The 17,885-nt window shown below is 35.1% G+C and overlaps 1 protein-coding gene across 1 annotated transcript in view; it reads left to right on the top strand.

Annotated features, from left to right (window-relative positions):
* The window catches only part of LOC114044482 (contactin-6-like), a 333,761-nt gene that overhangs the window by 182,472 nt on the left and 133,404 nt on the right, over nucleotides 1-17,885 (top strand). The window contains 3 exon segments of the mRNA XM_027863984.1: nucleotides 8,143-8,229; nucleotides 8,232-8,278; nucleotides 9,678-9,807. Of these exon segments, the coding sequence (XP_027719785.1) occupies nucleotides 8,143-8,229; nucleotides 8,232-8,278; nucleotides 9,678-9,807 (264 nt within the window).

Below are 17,885 nucleotides of genomic sequence, written 5' to 3' on the forward strand. Positions count from 1 at the left end.
AAAAATGGGGCTTTGCTTCCAGAATACAGATTCAAGATCTTCATTTTTTTGTACAGTTGTTTTTGTAGGTAATTCTGGGGACCTGTAAGTTTTGAGTTCTTCCTAGGTCATAATGATCTAAGAAGAGGTGTATTTTCTACTTTATTGCTCTGTGGTCTGGTCTGTGAGTGACCACAAGTACTCTTTTCTACCCTGGAACTGTGACCATGGTCCCAGTTCATCTGTGGCCACAACCTCTAACATGCTAGTGCTGCTCCTCATGCTGGGTCTGAGCCCAAAACTGTGATGTAAATGCAAGTATGGGCAATGCAACAGTGTGCTGCCCTCAGTTTCAGCAAATGGATCTTTGTAATCACCTTCTGACCAATTGTCTGATACCTTACCTTCAATGGGCTGAAATGTCCTGAAACCACCACTGCCACAAGTAATTTAGTAGCCCCCAAGGGTTACTGCTGTTTTTCTGGGGCAAGGCTTATGCTGGATTATACTCTACTCCCACCCAGGTGCAACAGACCTTTCCTGTCAACCTTCTAAGTTATCTCAAGCTGGAAATTTTTTTTCTCCCCAAAAGTTTGTGGGTTCTGTCACTTCAGAATTTGTTTTAGGACATTACCTAAAATTGTTTGGAAGGGTTTTGGGGAGAAAGCAGTGAGTCCCTGCCTATTCTTTGCTATTTTGGCTCTGCCCCCTCCTTTTCCCATTTTTGTGGGACATCCCTCTTTCTTGTTTATCCATTTCTTTTATATCATCCTAACCTAATGGACTCACTCCTGCATCCTCTTTCTATGTAGAGTTTTTCTAACTGCCCTAATAATGATAAAGTTTTGGTGGTTATGGTTGTCCTTCATTATCAAAGAGGACCAAAATAACACCACTCTGTTGGGATCAAGGTACAGTGTGTCCAATAGTGGCTGATCAGACCTATATGAGCTCTGAAGACTCTATCGTAGGTTGTGTATGAATAGTCCATATGAACCTTTGGAGTGAACATGTCTCTAAATTTGTGCATCTCACATTTCTTTTAAGCTACCACAATTGTGTTTTACTCATAGAGCGCAATGTCTTCTTTGGTGGAGACACACCATGCGGGGCTGGCCTGTGCAAGTGTGTCCCGTGTCCCACACTTGATTCCAAAGCTCTTCAGAGAAAGCTTGAGAGTGTCCTTGTACTGCTTCTTCTCACATCCATGTGAGTTCTTCCCTTGTATGAGCTCTCCATAAAATAGTCTTTTATGCAAACACACTTTTGACATTTAAACAATGTAGCCAGTCCATTAGAGTTGAGCTCTCTGCAGTAGACTTTGAATGCTTGGCAGTTCAGCCCAAGAAAGGACCTCAATGTTAAATATATTATCTTTCCAGGTGATCTTTAGAATCTTTCTAAGACAATTCAAATGAAAGTAATTCAGTTTCTTGGCATGATGCTGGTGTACTGTCCAGGTTTCACAGGCATACAACAATAAAGTCAGCACAATAGCTTTTTAGACTTTCACTCACTTTGGAAGGCAGTAGAATGCCTTTTATCTCCCACACTTTCCATTGGAGCCTCCCAAACACTGATCTAGCTGTGGAAACATGTGTGTCAACTTCGTCATCTACCTGGGCATCACTGGAAAGTATACTGTCAAGGTAAGTAAAATAATCCACAATATTCAAAATTGCCCCATTTGCTGTAACTGATAGTTCCATGTATAGATGGTGTGGCGCTGGCTGGTGGACAACCTCTCTTTTCTTGGTGCTCATTATTTGACCAAAATTAGCACAAGCATCAGGAAATCAATCCATACTTTGTTGCATTTCTGCCTCAGAGGCTGCATTGACTGTACAATCTTCTGTTAAATAAAGTTCTTAGAAGTTATATGTATCACCTTCCCATATAGAATGGTAAACAATTTAACCTTATGAAATCCCTTATACTTTCTCTTTCATGTTTACCTTTTTATACTTGTCTTGTATTTTATTTGAAAGTCAAATTTTCTATTCAACTCTGGTCTTTTCTTCTGGAAAGCTTGAATGTCTGCTATTTCATAAAATATCCATTTTCTTTCCTTAAAGGATAATACTAGGTTTTGCTGGGTAGGATATTCTTGGTTATAATCTAAACTCTTCAATATCATAATTCAAGCCTTCTACTCCTTTGAAATTTGTAGTTTTAAAATCATGCATAATCCTAACTCTGGTTCCATGATATTTACAGCTACTGCCCCACCCCACTCAACCTGGATTCTTCAAGGGGTATTTTTGTTTGTTTTTGCTTTTCTTTTGAACCTCAGTCCTCTGGATCTGGTTATAATATTTCTGGGAGTTTTCACTTAGGGACCTCTATTAAGTGATGATGGGTGGATATTTTTCATTTCTACTGGGGAAGTTTGCCTTGATAATTTCTTGAAAAATAATACCTAGATACTTTCTTTGATCATAGTTTCCAGGTAGTCAAACAATTCCTAAATTATCTATCCTCAATCTATTTCCCTAGGTTAATTGTTTCCTGAAGGGATATTTCACATTATCTTCTATTTTTATTCATTTTTTAAAAATTTTGCTTCATTGTTTCTTGATGTCGCATTGAGTCACTAGTTTCCACTTACCCAATTCTAATTTTTAAGGAATTTATTTTCTTCAGTAAGCTTTTGTAACTCTTTTTTTTTTTTTCCATTTGGCTAATTCTTCTTTTTAAGGAGTCATTCTCACAAGTGAATTTTTTTTACCTCTTTTTCCATTTGACTAATTTTGCTTTTTAAAGTGTTATTTTCTCCAGTACTTTTGTCCCTCTTTTACCAACCTGTTGATTATCTTTTGTTTATTTTCTTCCTTTGCTATCATTTCTTTACCTAATATTTCTTCTTCCACTGTTATTAGATTTTGAAAATTATTTTTTAGCTCTTCTTGGAATTCTTGTTGGGCTTTTGTCCAATGCCTGTGGCTATTTTCACTTCATTGTCTTCTTTTCAGTTCATAGCTTGATCTTTCCTGTCACTATAGTAACTTTTTAAGGTCAAGTTCTTTTTAGTTGTTTGCTCATTTTTTTCCATTTTTTTCCCTTGATTATGAACTTTATAACAAAATTATACTCTGTTGTTACCCTGGAAGTAGGAGAGACATGTCTCAAGTTTCGTTTTTGTTTTTGTTTTTGTTTTTTCACACTGCTGTTTTCAGAACTAGTTCTGGGGGCTTGGATATTATTGTTTTCCATTTCCTTTTGAAGTTCCATTTTATCATAAGTTGAAGAGTTGTATTTTTTAGAGAGAATGTAATTTCTCACATTCATTATTTCCCTATAGTTTTGGGAATGGGAACTGAGAAGGAATTGTTTGTTTTCAGTAGATGCCACAGTTGTAATAAAACAGACTTCTTTAATCGAGGTTCCTTTGTTAAATGGAATTGTAGGGACTCAACTGGAAGTTTTTGTAGCAGCAGGATATTAAAGACTTTGCCCAGGTTTCAAAGGCAGATTTTCCACTGTAGTAGTTCACAACCAACATGAAGGTTGTAGCCAAGGGAACAACAAAGCTATGGAGCTATCTACAAACTCAAATACAGAGCTCTCAGCTTGGTAGCACTCATCAGTAAAAGATGCTGTGTCCAATCCAATTGAGCTACTGCTTCTTCCACACTAAATTAACTGTGTAGAAATCCCAACAGGTTGCTGACCAAAACAGAATGGTCTTCTCCCCTCTTACATCACATATTAATCCATTGTGTTTAAGCCCCACTCCACCCCCCCAAAAAAAAGAAGTGGAATATTAAGACAATTATCTGGGTAATTTAAAGAAAAGTTGTTTATCCCTACTATCTGGCTATTTCAGGTAAAAAGGGTTTTGTCCTGAATTATGTAAATAATTTACTTAATTTTCTACTTCAATTGATGTGTGTCAATATAACATTTTCTTTTCAATTTTCTCAAGGGCTATATACACCTTAAAAATAAGCAATTAAAGTTCACAGTATCTCTGTTATTTATATGTCATATGCAATATAAATATTACAATGTTTAATATACAAATTAGGAAATATGTATGTTATAATTATACATATGTGTATGGATATGTATGTACATAAAAATTCACAAAACCTAGGATTGCTAATTAGACCCTCATTTGTATTGTCATGTTTCCCATTCTTTTCTGTCAGAAGAAGGACCAACTTCAATGCTTTGGGGGGAAGGTTTATGTGGGTCCTATCAATGCATGCACATTGCAGTTGGAACTTTGGAGGTGGTTAGTTTTACAAATCCTTCCAAAAAGAGGATTTCACTTATACAGCATTAAACATAGGGTTATTATGACTCAATTCAGAACTTAAGCAAATATGGTATTCTAGAAACTGAATTCCAAAACAAAAATGGAACATCCTTTGCCTTCGAAGGGATTAAATATGTTTTTCATGAATACCCATGTGTAATACATATCAAATTGCTGTCCTTCTCAATGAGAGGAAATGGAGAGAGAAAAATGAAGAGAATTTGGAATTCAAAATTAAAAAAAATAAATGTTAAAAATTGTTTTTTACATGTAACTGGAGAATATAAAATACCAAATAAAGAAAAAAAATTAAGATAAGAGGAATTTAATAATACTGTGTTGAGAGATTTACAACTAGATGGCAATTCACCTGAAAAAAAAATGATTTGTGAACCTTACTTTACTATAAAGACAATATGATTCAATATTGTGATATGGTTACTAAAATAGAAAAAATACATAAAAAAACATAATGTGATCTTTGGTTGCATTAAAGACATACTATCCTTCATGGACTTGAAATTGTCGTCATGTCACATCTGGAGTGAAGCTAGTGGTTCAGTCTACAGAGTACTTGGAATGAAGTCAGGAAGACCCAACTTCCTAACTTCAAACCTGGTCTCAGATACTTATTAACTGAATGACCATGGGCAAGTCCCTTAATTCTGCTTGCCTCAGTTTCCTCATCTGTAAAATGAGTTAGTGAAAGAAATGGCAAACCACTTTAGTATATTTGCCAAGAAAACCCCAAATGGGATCACAAAGAGTCAGACATAATAGAAAAATGACCAAACAACAATAATAACAACAACACATCTGTTCAGTTCTGAGTGTTGTATTTGAGTAAAAATAATAACTAACCACCAGTTGGTGGCTAGGAAAGGGTGATCAGTTTTACAAAGAGATTCAAAACTCATCTTAGATCAAAATCATCATATGGCTCTTGTTTATACAAACTTGAGATATTTAGCTTTAAAAAAAGAAATGAGGTTCATTATAGTTATCTTTAAAAAATTAACAATGCCATATGGAAGAGAGATTAGCATTGTTTTATTGGCCTTTTAGTGAAGAATAAGAAAAAAATGGGTAGATGTCACAGAGAGGCAGATTCCAGTTCAATGAAAGAGGGGGAAATCAGTAATATTGAAGAGTTATCAAAATAAAAACAACAACAATAAAAACAAAAACTTACAAAACTTGTTCATGGACCCCCAGTCAAGAATCTCTGACTAGAATTTCCCTCATCAGGTTTTTAGAACCTTATATTAGTTCAACAATAATAATAATAATCTTTTTCTATTAAAAACAATCCCTATCAGGTCTTAGAGGTAGTTGGGGTCGAAAGGTGGTGCTTTTTTTCCCATATAAGAGACAAATAAGGTTTTATTGAAAGAGAGTGAGGAAACTGCTCTCTCAATCTATTTCTTTGACCTATGGGTGCCTTTTTCTGATAAGTATTGTTTCTGTTGGAGGAAAGTAGGTAAGAGATGAATACTTATGCCCCATTACAAGTGAAATCAAAGTATCTAGAGTGGTAAGAGACCTAAGAGATCTTCAAGACTGAACTCCTTGTTTTCTAGTTGAGAAAACAGAGGCCTATGGAGGTTAAGTGACTTAAGCATCAGAAATGGAGGTTGAAACCAGGTCCTTAGATTCAAGGATAAAGAGGCATAACAAACATCCTAACAAATGAACACGGAGAAATTTCAGTGACAGATCCTGAGATTTCTTATGATTGTACACCTCTGGAGGGTAAACAATTCATCTAGAATCTAGGTGTATTTTATGTATATACACATATTCATATGTGTGTGTGTGTATGTGTGTGTGTGTGTATGTGTAATTTCTATGACAGAATTACTTATAGTCACTCATTGACAAGGGAGATAAGCAGAAGAGAGTATAGATATGGTTGATAGTTTCACAAAGTGTTGTTTGAGGTAGGTTCCAAGTTGAACCTAGGCCTTAAGTTTTTAATTTCAAAGAATCTCTTTCTCTTTGTATTATCTTTCTGTTGAGATCTGGTTCACCTTGCATTTGAATTTACATCTTTGGCATAACAGTTTTAGTTGTGTAGCTAGTACTCTGGTCTTTGTCTTCCAGAGTCATGCTGACTACATTTCCTCTTTAAGATTCCAGGAGAACCTCTGAGTGCCTGGGGTTCTTTTTTTCTAATAATGTGGGATTGAACTCCTTTTCCAAAGTGTTGCCACAGTATTAGCCACCAATGATTAATGCCTCAGTTCCATCTATCTAATTTAACATCACTTAACTTTTACAAATGATATTTACTTCAAAGATGTTGCAAGAATAGAGGTATGAAACATTACATTCCAACAATAATTGGCCCACCCTTATTATACCTCCTCAGAAAAGTAGTTTCTAAAAAGTCTTGGTTCAATCCTGTTTACTTCATAACATGTGATTGCTGCTGGATGAGCTCAGATCTCAGCTACTACTGGGCTGGGTTTCCAAGGTTGATCCTCATTCTTCAAGGCCTCCAAGCTCAGTTGACTAGCTGCAAATTCCATAGCAGACTCAATTTCAAAAATTCTCAGTGACTTGCTCTCCTACATTTTTTGGAATTATAAAATCTTAGCTTAGAATCTTCTTCACCTTGAATGAAAGACTAAATACGAAGTCAAAGACCAAAAGTAAGAACCACATGTGGCCTCAGAAGGGAAGGGACCAGTGGTTTCCTTTTATAATATTGTCTCTCTTTTCTCACTGAAATGATGTCAGGCAGGAAGACAGCCTTCACAAGATATGATTACAGAGGAATATTGCTTTTTCAAATGCGCCCCGCTCCACTTCCAGCTAAGTAACCGATAAAAAAGAAATCACCTCTTTATAGCGTGGTCAAAACATCAGAGTCTGCAAAAGAATGTTTCAACCTACTCCAATTATGCACAGATATTACACCATCTAAGCAACCATACATATGCTCATATGGCTTGGGCTTATTATCTAATCTCCTGTTGTATTCATTGACTTAAGGTTCCATACTGCTTCATGGTGAGAGGGCTAGGTCATTTTTATACTTGGTTACCCTTAAGAAACAAATTTATCATCATTATGTCCCCAAAAGTTGTTTTTTTTTAAAGAAAACCCATATGTTTTCTAACACAGACTTACATACCCATCCTTTTCATCAAATTCTTTGTTATCTTTTTTACCTTTGTCCTACAACCTCAACTTTTTTACCCAGGCATAGCAAAATAAGCATAGGTGCATTCAATTCAACTCCATCTACTCCACTACCTCACCAACAGCCTTGCCACCCAGAGCAGTGACCATGCCCTAGAGCAGGAATCCTTAACCCAAGCTTCAGAAACTCTTTTTCATTTTATTATTTTAAAATCCATAACTACATTTTCATATGATTGTATCTTTTCAATCCTATGTATTTTATTATTTTGCATTTGAAGATATTATTTGGAAAAGGAGGACAGATTCTTCACCAGATTACAAGCAAAGGCATGCATGCACTCACACACATGGTGGTAAAGAACACCTCTCTAAGAGGTACTTCCACTCCAGAACTACAATCTCCTGACTGTCGACTGGCTCTCCTGGGGCACTATTTCAGGATATCTCCAGTTACCATGTTTCTCCTTACTCTGTTATCCATAACAATTTCCTCCATGACCTTCTAACCAACAATCTTGCTATTACCTATATAGAAATAAAGATTTATTTTAATCCAAGCAATTATTAACTTGTGCAATAAGAACTCCAGTATAGTGTAAGAGATTCCAATACATTTCATGTTAGATCCTGCCAAGTTTTATTTCTGGATATCCTTTTATTTCATGAAATGAAATTCCTTTAGTCTGTCATTTTCATGAAATGACTGGGGAACCTGTCCACAAAATTAAAAAAAAATGTTCCTTCTTGAACAGCACTTCCAGAATGGGATAAAAAAATCCAAAATGCAGATCTGTCAGTATATGAGCCTTTACTTTGGGAATTCAGAGCCAGTGGAAAACAAGTCCTCCTTATACATGGTTTAAAAATGGTGGACCTATTATGCCAGAGGTAAGCAAATTTTTATATATACTGATATATTGTTGTTAATCCCATTGACTTAACTTTTGGTTAGATTGCTTTTTAAATTAGATAGATTTATAAATTGTTCCAGTTGTAACAGGCAAAAAAAAGTAGAGTACTGAGATAAATAATTCTGATTATTAAATTGAAAAGAAAAAACAACCTTTTACCTTATATTTAAATTTCCTTTTATAAATGGCAAAAGTGTTTTCTCTCAGAATTCCTAGAATCTAAGATGTAGAGCTGGGAGGAAGCTTAAAGGTCATTCTGTCCAACCTCCTAATTTTTATACATGAGGATTCAGAGATGCAGAGAGTGGAACTTCCTCCCCCAAGGTCACAGGGGTTCTCTGACTCCAATCCCATTACTCTCTCTGCTTCTCATATTGTAGTCACACTTGTCCCCTTTAAATTAACCAAATAATTGCTTCAATTTTCTACTTAATTCTGCATGTCCTTTCTCTGTGAGAGATGCAAAAAAAAAAATACATCTCTTGTTTCAGACCGGCATTTGGAGATATTGTTTGTTTCTGTTTTAGTGGAAGTTACCCCATATATCCATTTTCACACAATGTTCTCTCTGTTTTCCTACAGATGACTTTTATTATCTCTAGGGAATGGTAATGTGTAGCTTGAAATATTTAGTTTTAAGTTATCTTTGCATGATTAAACTATTTCATGAGATGCACTTGAGACTGAAAGAAAGTATATTATTTTAACACAGAGAAGAAATGCTCAGTGTTTAAGGACAATTTACTGTAGGCTGTAGAAAGAGAGGGCACAATAAAATTCTCCTTTGCCTCCAAAAGAGGGTCATCAAATTCCAAGTCACCTTGAGGGTTAATTACAGAGAGCTTTATAGTTGTCCTAAACTTAGAATTCATGTTTAATTCTTACCTGTAAACATCAACATTTCTGGCATAGTCAGGGAATGGACTAACCTGTTTAATCTAGTATTCTGGTTAAAATGGACTTATATGCATTAAATTGAGATTGATTACAAATTTTCAAAGAACCTGCATGCAATGATTCTGGGTAATCATAATGTCCCATAGAATGAAATGAGCCAAGTATTGGAGGTGAGATTGTCTGGGTTCAAATCCCAACTCAGGTATTTGCTAGCTTAATAAATCTGGGCATTTTTTTGCCTATATAAATTTGATGTTAACTACATAACCTCTAAGGTCCCTCCAAGATTAAAAGCTATGATTGTCCCTTTGAACAATTATAATTTTCCTTTAAATATTCCCCAAAGATGAATTAAGAGAGATTTTGTTTAAGAGAATTCCAATTAAAACCAGTTTTTACTTTATTACATAGCCCTAAAATTTTGATTCTTTTCATAGGATGTTAATATAATAATATGTGAATCTTTATTCTATTATTAGGAAAGAATTCAAATAGAAAATGGGTCACTCATGATAACTGTGCTGAATGTGTCAAACTCAGGCTTTTACCAATGTGTTGCAGAAAACAAGTATCAGACCATTTATGATAATACTGAATTGAAAGTAAGAGGTAAGTCATTGAATTAGAACTAATGTATTCAACACGGTATTTGAATATATATATACATATATATATATATTTGAATATACATATAATCTCAAATCTATTTTACTGTAAATTGGAGATTGTTATCTTTTTTTTTCTTTAAGCAATTGGGGTTAAGTGACTTGCCCAGGGTCACACAGCTAGTAAGTGTCAAGTGTTTGGTCTGAGACCAGATTTGAACTCAGGTCCTCTTGACTTCAGGGCCAGTGCTCTATCCACTGCACCACTTAGCTGCCCCAAGATTGTTATCTTTTGAAATAATATATCATATTGAAATTAGTTTCTTTATTGTATACAGGACCTTTCAGAGGAGGTGAGATTATCAATGTACTAAAATAATGGATATACAACTAGATTTTCTTACATTCAATTTCATTAATATTTTCTTTGATTTTCAGAATTTACAATTTGGTGATTAAATGAGGATTTTTAATTTGTTCTTTTTTTCTATTTTTTAAAAATTTTTATGCCCAGCTCATTGATCTGCTCTTTATTTTGTTAATGTGTTTAGAGACATAAATTTTCCCCTAAGTACTGCTTTGAATGCATCCTATAAATGTTGGTATATTGTCTTATTGTTGCCATTGTCTATAGTGATGCTATTTATTCTCTCTATTATATGTTCTTTGACCCACTCATTCTTTAGAATTAGATCATTTAGGTTTTTTTAATTTATTTTTTTCTTTCATTTTAAGTTCTGAAATGTCTTCTTCCAACTTAGCCACCCTGCACTAGAAAAGGCCAACATTTCATAAACACACACACATACATTATGTATTATATACATTATATGTAGGAAGTACATGTGTGTATGTAAAAACCATACTATTCATATTTCTGTATGTCAGTTCTTTCTCTGGAGGGGAATAGCATTGTCCTTTATAAATCCTTTTAGCCGATTTTAATATTTATAATACCCAGAATAACTTAATCATTCACAGTTATTCTTCTAATGATATCGCTGTTCCTGCATACAATGATTCCTTGGGTCTGCTTATTTCACTTTTCCTTATTTCATGCAAGCCTTTCATGATTTTCTAAAATCAGTCTGCTATCATTTCTTACAGCACAGTAGTGTTCAATCGGTTTCATATAACACAACTTGTTTAGCCAGTCCCAAATTGATAGGCATCCCCTCAGGATCCAGTTCTCGCAACAACAAAGAGAGCTGCTATAAACATTTTAGAACATATAGGGGTTTTTTTTTCCTTCTTACACTGATAACTTTGGGAAATGGACCAAATACCAGTATCGCTGGATCAAAGAGTATAAAACATTGTAAAACTCTTTGAGCATAATTCCATAATGCCCCCCAAAATGGTTGAATCATTTCACAATTCTATAAACCATTTATTAGTGTACCAATTTTTCCATATCTTCTCCAAGTTTTGTCATTTTCCCCTTTTATCATTTTAGCCAATCTGATAGATGTGAGATATCATAAAGTTGCTTTAATTTTCATTTTCTAATCAATAATTATTTAGTGCATTTTTCATATGGCTATGTGTAGCTTTCATTATCTCACATATTGTTTAGTTTCTAATTATTTGTAACCAATTTTTTCATGGTCCTTTACTGGATACAATTTTTATTGCATTATAGTCTGAGAAAGATGGATTTTATATTTCTACTTTTCTGTATTTGGGTATGATTTCTATGGACTAATAATACAGTTGTCCTGTTGCACTTTAAAAAAAAACGATTTCTTTATATTCTCATTTAGTTTTCTCCAAAGGTCTAACATATCTAACTTTTTAAAAATTTTGTTCCTCTCCTTAACTTATTCTTTATTTTATGGTTAGACTTATCTATATCTTAGAAGGGGAATTTGAAGTCCCCCAGTAGGATAAATTTACTGTCTATTTTTTCCTGCAGCTCATTTGACTTTTCCTTTAAGAATTTGTATATTATGCCATTTAGTTTATATGTGTTTGTATTGATATTATTTCATTTTCTACTTTTTAACAAAATGAAATTTCCTTGCTTACTTCTTTTAATTAGATAAATTTTTGTTTTAGCTTTGTCTGAAATCGTGATTGCTACCTCCATTTTGTTTTGTTTTGTTTCACTTTTATTTCAGCTGAAGCACAATAGATTCTGCTCCAGCCCCTTACCTTTGTTTTTGTGTCTCTATGGTTCAAGTATGTTTCTTGGAAAAACAAACTAAAAAACACAAAAAAATTGTCAGATTCTTTTTTTTTAATCCACTCTGCTGTCCCCTTCCATTTTATGGATAAGTTCATCCCATTCATATTCACAGTTATGATTACTAACTGAGTTTCCCTCCATCCTATTTTTCCCTATTTACCCCTCCCTCTCTATCTTTTTTCCCTGTTCCTTCTCAAAAGTCTATTTTGTTTCTCACTACTGACTCCCTCAGTATACTTCCCCCCATACCTTATCCTCCTCCCCTCATACTTTCCTAAACTCAATTGAGTTTGTATGTTATTCCTGCTTTGTGCCAATTCTGTTGAGACTAAGATTCAAATGCTGCCCACAACCTCTCATCCTCCCCTTCACTGTAAAAGTTTTTCCTTGCACCCCTCTTTTATGTGAAATAATTTACCTCATTCTACCTCTTCCTTCCCCTTTCTCCCAGTGTATCCCTCTTTATTGCCCCCTTAATTTTATCATTTTAAAAATCATCTCAACATAATCAACAAACTTCTTTGCCCTCTTTCTATGTAGAATCCTTCTAACTGACCTAATAATCATAAAGTTCTCAGACATTTTATGTATCTTACTTCCATATTTAAAAATAATAATTTAATTTTAAATATTAGCCCAATATTTCTATCATGAAACCTAGATAGTGTTGAAATTTTCTTTCAGAGAGAACAAGGACACATGAAGGCATCTTACAGACATAATTATCTAAGTTTCAAATCAGTTCCTACTTGAAAAAATAATGCACTTTCCATATAGGGTTAGTACAGTATATGCTTTTGAGAATATTCTTATGAGAACATAAGCACCTTGAGAACAAGAATTATTTCAGTCTTTGCATTTGGATCTCCCATGTCTAGCAAGGAGTCTGGCACAGAGTAGTTACTTAATAAATATTTGTGGATTAATTGATAGGAGGTTAACAAAGGCATAAGAACTATAAAATTAATAGAAAGTCAGACCATAAAGGAAGGAAATTCGTTTAATCATCTCAGTTCTCTTACTTCATACATTTATGACATGGAAATGACTCTTTTGAAGATAAATGCTTCTCATGTGATACTACTCTTGGGGGAATTGATGTCTAATCTTTCTAATCTCACATGACCCAGTGTTATAAGTTGAATGCTGATTTTCTACACTACCTTAATCTGTATTGTTTCCATCAGAATATTGATACTAATTCTATATCTGCAAAGACATAATTATTAATTGATGTACATTATTCACAAAAGCAGAAAAGAGACCCTGGAATGGAAGTAAATTGAGGATTTGTATGCATGGGTGTGTGTGTATATATGTGTGCATGCACACATGCATGCTTATGCTGAAGAAATGACATATAATTAGAGTATTCTAGGGAAAAGGAATCTTCATTTCTTTTCTTTCTTTTTGCACTTCAGGCTATTTTCATCATGAATGGAATCCTAGACATTTACATCTGAAAGGAAGATATGGTTATAGACAGACTGTATAGTAGCAAAAACTGGAATTTATATAACCTTGTAAGATTTCAATAGCACTTTGCAAATATTATTTCATTTTATTCTTTTAATAGCCCCAGTTTGATTGTTGTTGTTCAGTCATGTCTGACTCTGTGACCCCATTTGGGGTTTTCTTGGCAAAGATACTAGAATGTTTTGTTATTTCCTTCTCCAGGTAATTTTACAGATGAGGGAACTGAAGCAAACAGGGTTAAATGACTTGGTCAGGGTCACAAAACTAGTAAGTTTCTGAGGCCAAATCTGAACTCAGATCTTTCTGACTCATGTTCCAGTGCTCTATCCACTGCACCACCTAGGGGCCTTACAACAACCCTGGAAGGTAGGTTCTATTATTATCCTCATTTTACAGATGAAAAAATTAAGTGTTATGTGACTTAGCCAAAGTCATGCAATTATGAAGTATCTGAATTAGGATTTGAACCTAGGTCTTCCTGCCTCCAAGTAGAATGTTCCAAACACTATTCTAACTGCTTCATATATGGTACTTTAGAAATCACCAAGACTAACCTCTATATTTGGTATCTGAGATTAAAAGAACTAAGTTCTTCAAGGTCACATAGTTAATTAGGAGCAGAGTGAATAGAAGCCAAATTTCCTGACTTTCTTTTGACTATATTTTCCTTTAAATCATGGTGCCTTCATTGTACAGAACATTACAAATATGCTCTAATGGATACAGCCCTGTTCACAGAGTCTGAGAAGCTGTTATCATGTTCCAAATCTGACACTTATTAGGTAAGAAACCTAAGCAAATCACTTTTTCTTTCAAAGTTTCTTCATCTGTAAAATGGACATAATGATGTTTAGTACCTTGTTCCAGGATTGTTGTAAGCAAGTCACTATAAATATTAAAACTCTATATACACCTAAACTAATGAATTGCTATTACAAAATAAGATAGATTTTGTAGAATACCTTGTTAAGTGGCATTTTAATTATTAGGACTTTCATGGCATCATAGTTTATGGAGATATTGTTGATAAACAATATAAATTTATTCATGACTACAAGCAATTTAAAGATAAACATTGGTCAGGTAAAGGAAGTTTATATCATATAATAATTAATTATGGTATCCATGAGGTAAAAAAAGAATACCCTGATGCCCCCACATTAGACTCTGACCACCTTGAGAGGAAAGAATGTGTGTGTGTGTGTGTCTGTGTGTGTGTGTGTGTCTGTGTGTAAACTTTCCTTGCATCTCAAGTGTTTACCATAGTGTCTGGCACATTGAATATGTTTAATGAATTTTTATTGACTGACTGATTTTCTGCTTCTTGATAAACATGAAGGAGGAACTCAAAGGCTATGGGAGCTATATTATGAAAAATATCTCATTCTATTGAGCAATCACACTGTCCTTAATTCCCTGTAACTAAGTTGACCAAATAGCTTATAGCTAATCACCTGACAGGGTTCTTGAAGAAATAATCCATCCTTGAAAGAGAGGAAAAATAATTTATTATGTAAAAAAAAGCAGGGATAGTAATCATGACCTCAGACAAAGTTAAAGCTAAAATAGATTTAATCAAAAGAGAAAAATAGGAACTTCCACTGCCAGGAGTCAAGATGGTAGAGTAAAAAGGAAATTGTTCTTGCCCTCCCATATCAACCTCTGAAAGCCCAGAAAATATCACCCCAGGAAAAACCCTGGAACAGCTAAACCAGAAGAAAAATGTGGTGCAGTAGTCCAATAGCCCAGGTAGCTTGAGAGATTAATGAGAAAGGCCCCTCTTGCCCTGGCAGAAGGGGAGCAGAATCAGAGACCTCTCAGCAAGCTAGTGGAAAGCCCCACTTTAGCACATCAGGAGAAGATCCTCAAACCCAGGTGGTGGAGCGGGCAAACACCAACACCTAAACCCCCAAATGCCTTGGTGAGGGCAGGGGAACTGGTGGAAACCAGCTCAGAAAACCACCAGGTGCCTTGGCATTCTACAGCAGCCTCCCAGTGCCTCAGCAAAAATCTGTGAAGGTCTCGAAGGGGCTCCAGACAGATAAACATACTGCAACATCCATTTGAAAGGAGCTGAAGAAAGTGAAAGGAAAGGAAAAAAACAGGCAACATCCAGGGGCCAGATTACCCAGTCCTCCCTCCAGAGTTTCAATGTTGCTGATTCCAGCCCAACACCAGGTAGACTGCAAGAACCCTACAGCCTCCAACTGCCAACATTGGAGGCCCCAGCATACAAAGACAGTGACCAGGCAGAAAGCTCCCAACACAAGAAGCTTGGGTCAGTGCCCTCTACTCCCCAGGAGGAAAGCTCAATCTCTTTAAAGGCCAGGAAATAGGCAAATACCATGAGTAAAAAGAAATGTACCACAGATTCATATTATGAGAACAGTGAGGATCAAGGCAGAAATTCTGAAGAGTACAACATTGTCAACAAACCCACATCTGGAGCCTCAAAAGGGAATATGAACTGGTCTGAAGCCCAAAAAGCCTTTTTTAGAAGATTTCAAGAAGGATTAAAAGTCAAATGAGAGAGGTAGAAGAATGCTTAAAAAATACAATTGGCCTACTGGAAAAAAAGTACACTGAAGAAAACAAGTCCCTAAAAAATACAATTGGCCAAATGGGGAAGGAGGTACAAAATCTAATAGAAGGAAACAATTTGTTAAAAATTAGAATTGGGCAAATGGAAGCTAATAACTCTATGAGAGATTAAGAATCAGTCAAACAGCAACAAAAAAAATGAAAAAAAATAGATGAAAACATAAAATACCTCATTGGTAAAACAATTGACTTGGAAAATCAATCCAGGAGAGACAATTTAAAAATTATTAGTCTACCTAAAATTCACAATGAAAAAAAGAGTCTGGAGAGTATTTTTCAGGAAATCATAAAGGAAAACTGCCCTGAGGTCCTAGAACCAGAGGGTAAAATAATCATAGAAAGAATCCACCAATTGCCTCCTGAAAGAGATACCAAATTGAAAACTCCAAGGAATATAGTAGACAAATTCCAAAATTACTAGATTAAAGAGAAATTACTGCAAGCAGCCAGAAAGAAACAATTTAAATATCATGGAACCACAGTCAGGATTACACAGGACCTTGTAGCTTCTACATTAAATGACTGTAGGGTGTGGAACATGATATTCCATAAGGCAAAAGAGCTTGGATTACAACCAAGGATCAACTACTCAGCAAAAATGAGCATGATCTTTCAGGGGAGGAGATGGATATTCAATGAAAAAGTGGACTTCCAAACCTTCCTGATAAAAACACCAGAGCTCAACAGAAAATTTGATCTTCAAATACAAGACTCAAGAGGGACATAAAAAGGTAAACCAGACAGAAAGATATAATATGTTGTTAATAAGGGTAAACTGATAACAACCCTACAAGGGAAGATGACACTTGTAATTCTTGAGAATTGTATTGTTATTACACCATGTTAAAGAAGTATACATAGAGGGGGTGGATATAAGTTGACTTTGATGTAATGATACAAAAAAAATCTAATCAAGTGGGTTAAATGGATCCAAGTAAGTGGATTAATCTGATCTAAGAGTGGATTAATCTGATCTAAGAAAATGGACTGTGAAAGAAGGAGATGGACAAGGGTAAACTACATTACAAAAAAAGACACAAAAACCTATTATGGCAGAGCAGAGGGAAAGAAGGGAGGGAGATGAGCATTGTTTGAACCTTATTCTCGTCAGATTTGGCTCAAGAAGGGGATAATATAATTAATTAGGTATAGAAATGTAACTTGCCTTATAGGCAGTAGGAGGGAGAAAGGGGAAAGAAAAGGGAAGGTGGATAGAAGAGGAGGGAAGAAGCAGTAAGGGTAAAGGGGAAGAAAAGGGAAGGGGCTAATAGAAGGGAGGAGGGACTGAGAGAGGTGGTAGTCAAAAGCAAAACACTAGTGAGGAGGGGAAAAGAGAAAGGAAAAATAAAAGCATAAACTGGGGTGGGGGGAAGGATGGAGAAAAAGACAAAGAGAACAATCATAACTGTGAATGTGAATGGGATGAACTCTCCTATAAAATGGAAATGGATACCAGAATGGATTAAAAACTATAATCCTACAATATGGTATTTACAGGAAGTACATTTGAAAAAAAGTGACACATGCAGGGTAAAGGTAAAAGGCTGGAGCAGAATATATTATGCTTCAGCTGAAGTAAAAAAAAAAAAAGCAGGGGTAGCAATCCTGATCTCAGACAAATCAAAAGTAAAAATAGATCTTATCAAAAGAGATAAGGAGGGAAATTACATCCTGCCAAAAGGCGCCGTAGACAATGAAGTTGCACCAAATGGTATAGCATCCAAATTCTTAGCGGAGAAGTTCAGGTACTTACAGGAAGAAATAGTCAGCAAAACTATACTAGTGGGGGACCTCAACCTCCCCCTTTCTGAACTAGG

This window comes from Vombatus ursinus, unplaced genomic scaffold (assembly GCF_900497805.2).
Source record: "Vombatus ursinus unplaced genomic scaffold, bare-nosed wombat genome assembly UNPS02014773.1, whole genome shotgun sequence".
Taxonomy (NCBI): Eukaryota; Metazoa; Chordata; class Mammalia; order Diprotodontia; family Vombatidae; genus Vombatus; species Vombatus ursinus.